The following is a 12,764-nucleotide window of genomic DNA, read 5'->3' on the forward strand; positions in this document are numbered from 1 at the left end:
AGACAGACCCAACGCAGTGAAGTCTACGCCCTCAACATCCAGGCCGTGAGAGCCAGGGACTGAAGGTTGGGGTGCAGCAACGCTCCGTCGTTCTGCGAGATGAGAGTCGGAAAACACTCCAATCTCCACGGTTCCTCGGAGGACAACTCCAGAAGAAGAGGGAACCAGATCTGACGGGGCCAAAAGGGCGCTATCAGAATCATGGTGCCGCGGTCTTGCTTGAGCTTCAGTAAGGTCTTCCCCACCAAAGGTAGGGGAGGATAAGCATACAGGAGGCCGGTCCCCCAATGGAGGAGAAAGGCGTCCGACGCTAGCCTGCCGTGTGCCTGAAGTCTGGAACAGAACAGAGGCAGCTTGTGGTTGGTCTGAGAGGCGAAAAGGTCCACCGAGGGGGTGCCCCACTCTCGGAAGATCTTGCGTACCACTCTGGCATGGAGCGACCACTCGTGCGGTTGCATGACTCTGCTCAGTCTGTCGGCCAGACTGTTGTTTACGCCTGCCAGGTACGTGGCTTGGAGGAGCATGCCGAACCGACACGCCCAACGCCACATCCCGACGGCCTCCTGACACAGGGGGCGAGATCCGGTGCCCCCCTGCTTGTTGACGTAATACATTGCAACCTGATTGTCTGTCCGAATTTGGATAATTTGGCAGGACAGCCGATCTCTGAAAGCCTTCAGTGCGTTCCAGATCGCTCGGAGCTCCAGGAGGTTGATCTGCAGATCCTTTTCCTGGAGGGACCACATACCCTGGGTGTGAAGCCCATCGACATGGGCTCCCCACCCCAGGCGAGATGCATCCGTTGTCAGCACTTTCGTGGGCTGCGGAATTTGGAATGGACGTCCCAGGGTCAAATTGGTCCGTATGGTCCACCAGAGCAGTGAAGTGCGGCAACTGGTGGAGAGGCGGATGACATCCTCTAGATTTCCAGTGGCTTGGAACCACTGGGAAGCTAGGGTCCATTGAGCAGATCTCATGTGAAGACGAGCCATGGGAGTCACATGAACTGTGGAGGCCATATGACCCAGAAGTCTCAACATCTGCCGAGCTGTGACCTGCTGAGACGCTCTGGTCTGCGAAGCCAGGGCCAGGAGATTGGTGGCCCTCGCTTCGGGAAGGTAGGCCTGAGCCGTCTGGGTATTCAGCAGCGCTCCTATGAATTCCAGAGACTGGGATGGCTGGAGATGGGACTTTGGGTAATTTATCACAAACCCCAGCAGCTCCAGAAGTTGAATAGTGCACTGCATGGACCGGAGGGCTCCTGCCTCCGAGGTGTTCTTGACCAGCCAATCGTCGAGATATGGGAACACGTGCACTCCCAGCTTGCGTAGGTAGGCCGCTACCACCACGAGGCACTTGGTAAACACTCGTGGGGCGGAGGCGAGCCCAAAGGGCAGCACACAATACTGAAAGTGCCGTGCGCCCAGGCGGAATCTGAGATACTGTCTGTGAGCTGGCAGTATCGGTATGTGAGTATATGCGTCCTTTAAATCCAGGGAACATAGCCAATCGTTTTTCTGAATCATTGGCAGCAGGGTGCCCAAGGAAAGCATCCTGAACTTTTCTTTGACCAGGAATTTGTTCAGGCCTCTCAGGTCTAGGATGGGACGCATCCCCCCTGTTTTCTTTTCCACAAGGAAGTACCTGGAATAGAATCCCTGCCCTTCCTGCCCGGGTGGTACGGGCTCGACCGCATTGGCGCTGAGAAGGGCGGAGAGTTCCTCTGCAAGTACCTGCTTGTGATGGGAGCTGAAAGACTGAGCTCCCGGAGGACAATTTGGAGGCAGGGAGGCCAAATTCAGGGCGTATCCGCACCGCACTATTTGGAGAACCCACTGGTCGGAGGTTATGAGAGGCCACCTTTGGTGAAAAAATTTTAACCTCCCTCCGACCGGCAGATCGTCCGGTACGGACACTTTGATGGCGGCTATGTTCCCGTGGATCCAGTCAAAAGCCCGTCCCCGGCTTTTGCTGTGGAGGCGCAGGGGGCTGCTTAGGCGCACGCTGTTGACGGGAACGAGCGCGCTGGGGCTGTCCCTGTGCCTGACGAGGCCTTCGGGCCGGCTGGTTGTACCTACGCTTCGCAAAAGAATAGGGTGCAGCCTGCCGGGCCCGGGAAAAACGCCCGCCCGTGGGGGCGGGTGCTGAAGGCGCCCGGTGGGAGAGCTTGTCGAGAGCGGTTTCCCGCTGATGCAGTTGGTCAACCATCTGCTCGACCTTCTCACCAAAAATGTTATCCCCCCGGCAAGGGACGTCAGCCAGTCTCTGCTGGGTGCGGTTGTCCAGGTCAGAGGCACGCAGCCATGAGAGCCTGCGCATCACTATACCTTGGGCCGCAGCACGAGATGCCATGTCACAGGTGTCAAAAATCCCCCTGGACAGGAACTTTCTGCACGCCTTCAGCTGCCTGACCACCTCCTGATATGGCCTGGACTGCTCCGGCGGGAGCTTATCGACCAGGTCCGCCAGCTGTTGCACATTGGTCCGCATGTGGATGCTCATATAGAGCAGGTAGGATTGGATGCGGGTCACGAGCATGGAGGATTGGTAGGCCTTCCTCCCAAACGAGTCCAGAGTGCGAGACTCCCGCCCCGGGGGCGCCGAGGCGGTATCCCTCGAACTCCGTGCCCTCTTGAGAGCAGAATCCACGACCGCTGAGTCATGGGGCAACTGGGGCCGCATGAGCTCTGGGTCAGAGTGGATCCTGTACTGGGACTCTGCTTTCTTGGGAATGGTGGGGTTAGTTAATGGTCGCACCCAGTTCCGAAGCAGCGTCTCCTTCAGGACATTGTGCAGCGGTACCGTGGAGGACTCTCTAGGTGGTGATGGATAGTCGAGGACCTCGAGCATCTCGGCCCTCGGCTCTTCCACAGAGACCACGGGGAAGGGAATGCTAATAGACATATCCCGCACAAAGGAGGCAAAGGAGAGACTCTCAGGAGGGGAGAGCTTCCTCTCCGGTGATGGCGTGGGGTCCGAGGGAAGGCCCGTAGACTCCTCTGAGGAGAAATATCTCGGGTCCTCCTCTTCCCCCCACGAGTCCTCATCCTCGGTATCGGACATTAGCTCATGTAGCTGAGTCCGGTACCGGGCCCGGCTCGACGTCGAGGCACCGAGGTCTCGGTGTTGTCGAGCGGGTGGACTCCCGCGCCGGCGGGGACGGAGCTCCCTCCATCGACGTCGACTCCACCTGCGTGGCGGTCGAGACCGGCACCGCAAGCGGCGGCGGTGTCGACAGCCCCGGCGCCGGGCTAGAGCTCGCCGGCGCCACAGTCATCGGCGTCGGGGGCGCAAGCACCCCCGACGCCGGCAGAGCCTGGCGCATCAGCCCTTCCAGGATCCCCGGAAGGATGGCTCTGAGGCACTCGTCCAGGCCCGCTGCCGGGAAAGGCGGTGGGGCCGGTAAGGGTGTCGGTGCCAGAAGCTGCTGGGGGCCAGGAGACGGCACCGAGGTGCCGGAACCCCGACGCGTCGGTACCTCCACCACCGACGGAGATCTCTCCTCTCTGCGATGACGCTTCGGCGTCGACTCCTCCTCAGGGTGCACCGAGGGCTCCCGGTGACGGCGCTTCTTGTCCTTTTTCCGGTGCACGTCACCGGCGCCGGAGGGCATGGAGGAGGAGGAGGTCGATCCCCCTCGGTCTCGAGGTACCGGGTCCGACAGGGTTCGGTCCCGTGGCTCACGAGCTGAGGGAGTGACCGGGGCCGACTGCCCACGCGGTCTCTCAACCCCACTCTCACCGGCGGACCGGCGGGCCGACGGGACCTGTTCTCCTGGGGTCGCTGCCATCGGTGCCGATGTCTCGGGCATCGATACCGGTACCGAAGAACCGGCCTTCGATACCGATGCCGTCGAGGTCGACGTCGAGGGGCCGGCGCAAGTTCCAAAAAGACGGTCCCGTAGAACTTGCCTCGCAACCTGAGTCCGTTTCCGGAGACCGAGACACAAAGCGCACGACTTGAGATTGTGCTCCGGCCCGAGGCACTGGAGGCACCAAGCGTGGGTGTCGGTCTGCGAGATCGGCCGGCCGCAGCGACCACACTTTTTAAATCCACTCGGGACCTTCGAGGACATCGACGGAAAAATCGCGTCGGCGAAGTCAAAGTCGGCAATGGTGGCTAAAATCACACCACGAAAAAACTAACCGACCGAGCGGCCACTAGGCCGCAACGTGGCGTCCCCGCTAGAAGCGAGGGAAAAGGGGAGCGCGTGCTCCACACGCGCGAAATCTTTTTTTTTTTTTTTTTTTTTTAAGACAAAAGAAAGAAAAGAAAAGAGGAAACCGAACGGGAATCCAAAAGCGACGATCCGTGTAAACGCGGTCGAAAATCCGGCGGCTGAACAGAGAGAGAGGCAATTGCACAACTCTCTCAGTCGAGGAAAAAAAGTAACTGGCGGGAGCGGTCGCGCACGGGCGGGAAGACGGCCGCGCATGCGCGGTGGGCGTGCCCTGCGTGCCGACCGTCCCGCGAAGCTTCTTCCGGTTGGTGGGGGCTGCCGCGGACGTCAACCCAGTCGTGAGAACAAGCAGCCTGCTTGTCCTCGGAGAATGTTGTTTACACCTGCCAGGTATGTGGCTTGGAGAAGCATGCCGAACTGGCAAGCCCAACGCCACATCCCGACGGCTTCCTGACACAGGGGGCGAGATCCGGTGCCCCCCTGCTTGTTGATGTAATACATTGCAACCTGATTGTCTGTCCGAATTTGGATAATTTGACAGGACAGCCGATCTCTGAAAGCCTTCAGTGCATTCCAGACCGCTCGGAGCTCCAGGAGGTTGATCTGCAGATCCTTTTCCTGGAGGGACCACAATCCTTGGGTGTGAAGCCCATCGACATGAGCTCCCCACCCCAGGAGAGACGCATCCGTCGTCAGCACTTTCGTGGGCTGTGGAATTTGGAATGGGCGTCCCCAGGTCAAATTGGTCCGAACGGTCCACCAGTACAGTGAAGTGCGGCAATTGGTGGAGGCGGATGGCATCTGCTAGATTCCCGGTGGCTTGGCACCACTGGGAAGCTAGGGTCCATTGAGCAGATCTCATGTGGAGACGAGCCATGGGAGTCACATGAACTGTGGAGGCCATATGACCTAGGAGTCTCAACATCTGCCGAGCTGTGATCTGCTGAGACGCTCTGGTCTGGGAAGCCAGGGACAGGAGGTTGTTGGCCTTCGCTTCGGGAAGGAAGGCCTGAGCCGTCTGAGTATTCAGCAGAGCTCCTATGAATTCCAGAGATTGGGCTGGCTGGAGATGGGACTTTGGGTAATTTATCACAAACCCCAGCAGCTCCAGGAGGTGAATAGTGTACTGCATGGACCGGAGAGCTCCAGCCTCCGAGGTGTTCTTGACCAGCCAATCATCAAGATATGGGAACACGTGCACTCCCAGCTTGCGTAGATACGCCGCAACCACCACGAGGCACTTCGTGAACACCCGTGGGGCAGAGGCGAGCCCAAAGGGCAGCACACAATACTGAAAGTGCCGTGTGCCCAGGCAGAATCTGAGATACTGTCTGTGAGCTGGCAGTATCGGGATGTGAGTGTATGCGTCCTTTAAATCCAGGGAACATAGCCAATCGTTTTTCTGAATCATTGGCAGAAGGGTGCCCAAGGAAAGCATCCTGAACTTCTCTTTGACCAGGTATTTGTTCAGGCCTCTCAGGTCTAGGATGGGGCGCATCCCCCCTGTTTTCTTTTCCACAAGGAAGTACCTGGAATAGAATCCCTGCCCTTCCTGCCCGGGTGGTGTGGGCTCGACCGCATTGGCGCTGAGAAGGGCGGAGAGTTCCTCTGCAAGTACCTGCTTGTGATGGGAGCTGAAGGATTGAGCTCCCAGAGGACAATTTGGTGGAGGGGAGGCCAAATTCAGGGCGTATCCGCACCGCACTATTTGGAGAACCCACTGGTCGGAGGTTATAAGAGGACATCTTTGGTGAAAAAGTTTTAACCTCCCCCCGACTGGCAGATCGTCCGGTACGGACACTTTGATGGCGGCTATGTTCCCGTGGATCCAGTCAAAAGCCCGTCCCCGGCTTTTGCTGTGGAGGCGCAGGGGGCTGCTTAGGCGCACGCTGTTGACGGGAACGAGCGTGCTGGGACTGTCCCTGTGCCTGATGAGGCCTTCGGGCCGGCTGGGTGTACCTACGCTTGTTATAGGCGTAGGGCGCAGCCTGCCTGGCCGGGAAAAACGTCCACCTGCTGAGGTGGATGCTGAAGGCGCCCGGTGAGAGAGTTTGTCGAGGGCGGTTTCTCGCTGATGCAGTTGGTCCACCAACTGCTCGACCTTCTCACCAAAAATATTATCCCCCCGGCAAGGGACATCGGCCAGTCTCTGCTGGGTGCGGTTGTCCAGGTCAGAGGCACGCAGCCATGAGAGCCTGCGCATCACTATACCTTGGGCTGCAGCACGAGATGCCACGTCACAGGTGTCGTATATACCCCTGGACAGGAACTTTCTGCACGCCTTCAGCTGCTTGACCACCTCCTGAAAAGGCCTGGACTGCTCCGGCTGGAGCTTGTCGACCAGGTCCGCCAGTTGCTTCACATTATTCCGCATGTGTATGCTCGTGTAGAGCTGGTAAGACTGGATGCGGGTCATGAACATGGAAGATTGGTAGGCCTTCCTCCCAAACGAGTCCAGAGTGCGAGACTCCCGCCCCGGGGGCGCCGAAGCGGTATCCCTCGAACTCCGTGCCCTCTTGAGAGCAGAGTCCACGACCGTCGAGTCATGAGGCAATTGAGGCCGCCTTAACTCTGGGTCCGAGTGGATCCTGTATGGGGACTCCGCTTTCTTGGGAATGGTGGGATTAGATAATGGTCTCAACCAGTTCCGAAGCAGCGTCTCTTTGAGGACATTGTGCAACGGCACCGTGGAGGACTCTCTAGGTGGTGATAGATACAGTGGGGGAAATAAGTATTTGATCCCTTGCTGATTTTGTAAGTTTGCCCACTGACAAAGACATGAGCAGCCCATAATTGAAGGGTAGGTTATTGGTAACAGTGAGAGATAGCACATCACAAATTAAATCCGGAAAATCACATTGTGGAAAGTATATGAATTTATTTGCATTCTGCAGAGGGAAATAAGTATTTGATCCCTCTGGCAAACAAGACCTAATACTTGGTGGCAAAACCCTTGTTGGCAAGCACAGCGGTCAGACGTCTTCTGTAGTTGATGATGAGGTTTGCACACATGTCAGGAGGAATTTTGGTCCACTCCTCTTTGCAGATCATCTCTAAATCATTAAGAGTTCTGGGCTGTCGCTTGGCAACTCGCAGCTTCAGCTCCCTCCATAAGTTTTCAATGGGATTAAGGTCTGGTGACTGGCTAGGCCACTCCATGACCCTAATGTGCTTCTTCCTGAGCCACTCCTTTGTTGCCTTGGCTGTATGTTTTGGGTCATTGTCGTGCTGGAAGACCCAGCCACGACCCATTTTTAAGGCCCTGGCGGAGGGAAGGAGGTTGTCACTCAGAATTGTACGGTACATGGCCCCATCCATTCTCCCATTGATGCGGTGAAGTAGTCCTGTGCCCTTAGCAGAGAAACACCCCCCAAAACATAACATTTCCACCTCCATGCTTGACAGTGGGGACGGTGTTCTTTGGGTCATAGGCAGCATTTCTCTTCCTCCAAACACGGCGAGTTGAGTTCATGCCAAAGAGCTCAATTTTTGTCTCATCCGACCACAGCACCTTCTCCCAATCACTCTCGGCATCATCCAGGTGTTCACTGGCAAACTTCAGACGGGCCGTCACATGTGCCTTCCGGAGCAGGGGGACCTTGCGGGCACTGCAGGATTGCAATCCGTTATGTCGTAATGTGTTACCAATGGTTTTCGTGGTGACAGTGGTCCCAGCTGCCTTGAGATCATTGACAAGTTCCCCCCTTGTAGTTGTAGGCTGATTTCTAACCTTCCTCATGATCAAGGATACCCCACGAGGTGAGATTTTGCGTGGAGCCCCAGATCTTTGTCGATTGACAGTCATTTTGTACTTCTTCCATTTTCTTACTATGGCACCAACAGTTGTCTCCTTCTCGCCCAGCGTCTTACTGATGGTTTTGTAGCCCATTCCAGCCTTGTGCAGGTGTATGATCTTGTCCCTGACATCCTTAGACAGCTCCTTGCTCTTGGCCATTTTGTAGAGGTTAGAGTCTGACTGATTCACTGAGTCTGTGGACAGGTGTCTTTCATACAGGTGACCATTGCCGACAGCTGTCTGTCATGCAGGTAACGAGTTGATTTGGAGCATCTACCTGGTCTGTAGGGGCCAGATCTCTTACTGGTTGGTGGGGGATCAAATACTTATTTCCCTCTGCAGAATGCAAATAAATTCATATACTTTCCACAATGTGATTTTCCGGATTTAATTTGTGATGTGCTATCTCTCACTGTTACCAATAACCTACCCTTCAATTATGGGCTGCTCATGTCTTTGTCAGTGGGCAAACTTACAAAATCAGCAAGGGATCAAATACTTATTTCCCCCACTGTAGTCGAGGACCTCGAGCATCTCAGCCCTCGGCTCATCCACAGAGACCACAGGAAAGGGAATGCAAATAGACATATCCCTGACGAAGGAGGCAAAGGAGAGGCTCTCAGGTGGCGAGAGCTTTCTCTCTGGTGAAGGAGTGGGGTCGGAGGGAAGGCCCACAGACTCCTCTGAGGAGAAATATCTGGGGTCCTCCTCCTCCCCCCACGAGGCCTCTTCCTCGGTGTCGGACATGAGCTCCTGCAACTCAGTCCTCAACCGGGCCCGGCTTGACGTCGAAGCACCGAGGCCTCGGTGGCGTCGTCGAGCGGTGGACTCCCGCGCCGGCGGGGATGAAGCTCCCTCCATCGACGTCGACGGGGACTCCACCTGCGTGGCGTCGAAGGCCTCGGCACCGGCCTAGAGCACGCGGCGCCTCCATCAACGGCGCCGAGGGCGCAAGCACCCCCGGCGCTGGCACAGTCTGGCGTATCAGCCCTTCCAGGATCCCCGGAAGGATGGCTCGGAGGCACTCGTCTAGGCCCGCAGTCGGGAAAGGTGAGGGGGCCGGTAGAGGTGTTGGTGCCGGAAGCTTGTCGGGTCCAGGAGACGGCACCGAAGTGCTGGCACCCTGGCGTGACGATACCTCTACCACCGACGGGGGACCTCTCCTCTCGGTGCTGCCGCTTCCTCGGCATCGAATCATCCGATGACGGTGCTTCTTCGCCTTTTTACGGTGCCCGTCATCAGCGCTTGGTGGAACAGAAGAGGAGGACGTAGATCCCCCTCGGCCTCGAGGGATCGGGTCCGACAGGGTTCGGTCCCGAGGGCCCTGGGTAGAGGGAGTGACCGGGGCTGATTGCCCACGCGGCCTCTCACCCCTGCCGTCTCCGGAGGACCGGCGGGCCGACGGGACCTGTGCTCCTGGGGTCGGTGCCGATTTCGTGGACATCGGTACCGGAGATCCGGCCGTCGATACCGATGCCGTCGAAGTCGACATCGAGGGGCCGGCGCAAGTTCCAAAAAGACGGTCCCAAAGAACTTGCCTCGCTACTTGTGTCAGTTTCCGGAGACCGAGACACAAGGTGCACGTCTTGGTATCGTGCTCCGGCCCGAGGCACTGGAGGCACCAAGCGTGAGTGTCGGTCTGCGAGATATGCCGGCCGCATCGACCACACTTTTTAAATCCACTCGGGACCTTCGAGGACATCGACGGAAAAATCGCGTCGGCGAAGTCAAAGTCGTTTATGGTGGCGGTAGAATTCACACCTCGAAAATAAATCGACCGTGCGGCCACAAAGCCGCAACGCGACGCCCCCGCTAAAAGACGAGGGGAAACAAAGTTCGGCGTTTTTTTTTTGTTTGTTTTTTTTTAGATAAAATAAAACAGAAAATGGAGAACAACGAAGGAGAAAAACTTCGCGGCTCTCTCCAGCGCGGAAAAGACTGAGCGGGAACGGTCGCGCACGGGCGGGAAGACGACCGCGCATGCGCGGTGGGCGTACCCTGTGTGCGGGACCGCCCGCAAAGTTTTGTCCGGTTGGTGGGGGCTGCCGTGGACGTCAACCCAGTTGTGAGAACAAGCAGCCTGCTTGTCCTCGGAGAAAGAAATGATAAGTAGTAGTAGTTAGCAGCTACACAAGTTTGGATGAGGGGGAGAGAGTTAAATAAAATAGTAATTTAATATAGAATTCTGTATGGATTGGTTAACTGCATTTGGAGGAGAGAACAACTATAAAGAAATCAGTTGAGTTGCTTGTTTGTGATACCCGATGTTGCAGAAGTTACACAGTTGGAGTTTTATTATTGTTAATTATATAAAAAAATAATCTTGCTCTGTTTAGAGTTGGTGCCCCCCCCCCCCCCCCCCCCAAGTATTAACCCTGCTGTATGTTTTGTCTGTCCAGGTACTCCAGCTGTGAGGAGTTTGCCGCAGATGCTATGCTGGTGTTTGACAACTGTCAGACCTTCAATGAAGATGACTCGGAAGTAGGAAAGGCTGGCCTCTCTCTGAGGAAATTCTATGAGAGTCGCTGGGCAGAGTTTTATCAGGGAAGACAGCAGGCCGATCACTGACTAAGGGGTGGGCCAAAGTTTCTCTGCACTACCCCTCCCTCCCTCTTAAAACCTGGGATCCTTGCGTGGTGCAGCTGGGGACATAAACGCCCTCTCTCCATCTTTGCCTCATGTCCTCCTCACTCTGTGTGTTGGCATGCAGGAAGAAAATTGTTTCTTGCAACAGAAGCAGCAAGAGTTCAAACATTTTTTTCACAGATGCACCAAGGGAGGAAAAAAAACCCACCATGGACTGTAAGCCAAAAAAAAAATTCAGTGTTTTATTTTTTAATTAAACAAAAAGGAAAAGAAATAGCTGGGTATATTTAATAATAGCAATAGTTTACTAGTGAATGTGTTTGAGGGGGATGGAATTCTAGAGGTAGCACTCTTTGTGAACTGAGCACGTGTCATGCCTATCCCTGTTCTGTGCTGTTGAAATGTTGATGTATTACAGGCCAGTAAAGCTTCTGCCTTTCTCTGTGGCAATGGGGACTGACTGCTCAGTATTGCTGCCTCCAGGAATTGCCCATCTCTCTCACCTTTTTCCTATTTCCTACCTCTTGAGTTCTTGCCTCTCTTCCTTTCCTCACTAAGAACCCAAGGAACCATCCATACCGCCTTGGGTGACTCTCTTCATAAAGGCGGTTAATAAATTCCAATAAATAAATAAGATATATAAGAATCACTCACTGCCCCTTTAGCCCCATTTTGTTAGGGTTTGAAAACATTGCCCTGTCTGCTTAGACTCTTTTTATGTTCACATCTAAGCATTTTATGACAAAAACAGTGTCAACAAATTACATTTTCTCTCAAGGATGCAGCTTAGCAGAGTCTTGCTTCCTCTGGTCTGCTTTAGCTTGTTTCTCTATAGGGCCTTCTCTGCTGATAGTGCTCAGAAATCTGTCACTTAGCCTTCAAACAGTCTGCAACAATTGGCAGCTATTTACTAAATTAAAGCCAGCTGTCCCAATGGCAGGGCATGCTGTGCAGTGCTAGTTTCGCAGAATGTATATAGTTCAACGCTGTGGGACCATGGCAGTGTTATCAACTTAGCTTATTTCCCGCAAGTTTGGGTTTGTTTGGGGGTTTTTTTCTGAACTCACAAGTAGCTTGTTTTTGGGTTTGTTTTTACTAGTAGTTTGTTTTTATTTGACTTGCTATACACACTGATTGCCCATAATTGTCGCTGTGATAACATTGCAAGTAAGTGTGGCAGCTGGTGCTCAGTCCTGCCTTTTCCTGTCCTCATTGGCTATATGGAAGGCTTTAATCACAAAATGCACTGCCCCTGTATTAGGGCTGCCTTCTGCCACCCAGGCCATACTTTATAAGACCTAAAAAATTGGGCTTATTTTTAGGAACTGATTGGCTTAAAAAACAAGCGCTAACATTCTTATTTTTCCACAACTACCTGGCAACACTGGACCATGGGTGAGTAGTCAGACAATATCTCTGTTGAAAGTTAGTGGCCTGGCCTGGATGGAGTTTTTCATGATTTCACTCTGCTTGCTGCGATATGGCCTGTTCCTAGGGGCTGGTATGAGATAGAGCAGTGTCTCCCTTCTGCTAAAGTTTGTGGATTTTGTTTTATGTGCTTTGCACTTTTCAGGGTAATTCTGTTGAGTCTTACCTCCACTGTAGTCTGTGCTGTCACTTTGCCCTTCCTCACTGCCTCTGTGTCATAGAAGAGCACCTTCCAGCAGCACTTTAAAATTTAGGTCCAGTGACACCAAACTAGTGCCATGTTGTGGGGGGGGAGGAGTTGGGTTAAGGCCAGTCCTTTTTTTATATAGCGTTCTTCTGTTGGGCCAGCCCACCCCATGTCAGTGTCCTAGCATCTTCAATCACTGTAATGTTGTGTTGAGGTTCTGGCCCAGACCACTTTTCTTTTGTCTTCTTTTTATTTTTCTTAGGTTTACTTTGTAATTTTAGTCCAAAAAGTCTTAATATTTTGGGAGCGTGCTTGACCATGACACTACTGTGGCACTTTGCACTGCTTTTCCTGTACATAGTGATGTATATATTTTTGTGGCACTGGATCAGCTCAGCACCAGCCACTTGTTGACAAAGTGTTGGGGTAAAATATATTTATTCTTTTATTTTAATTGCTGTAAATACTTCCTACCAGCCCCCAACGAATCTAGAGGGAAAATTTCACAACTCTGCTAGAAATAATTGTCTGGGGGGGGGGGGGGGGGGGGGGGAAACACTAGTTTTTCCCTGTGGTGTGTCTCACAC

At 54.2% G+C, this 12,764-nt stretch overlaps 1 protein-coding gene across 1 annotated transcript in view; it reads left to right on the forward strand.

Annotated features, from left to right (window-relative positions):
• Window positions 1-12,713, forward strand: part of BAZ2A (bromodomain adjacent to zinc finger domain 2A) — a 205,016-nt gene extending 192,303 nt beyond the window's left edge. Inside the window, exon 30 of the mRNA XM_030196700.1 lies at window positions 10,376-12,713. Within this exon, the coding sequence (XP_030052560.1) occupies window positions 10,376-10,544 (169 nt within the window). The 3' untranslated portion in view covers window positions 10,545-12,713. The remainder of the gene's footprint in view (window positions 1-10,375) is intronic.
• The last annotated feature ends 51 nt before the right edge of the window (window positions 12,714-12,764 follow it).

Source organism: Microcaecilia unicolor, chromosome 3 (genome assembly GCF_901765095.1).
Source record: "Microcaecilia unicolor chromosome 3, aMicUni1.1, whole genome shotgun sequence".
In the NCBI taxonomy this organism is placed as follows: domain Eukaryota; kingdom Metazoa; phylum Chordata; class Amphibia; order Gymnophiona; family Siphonopidae; genus Microcaecilia; species Microcaecilia unicolor.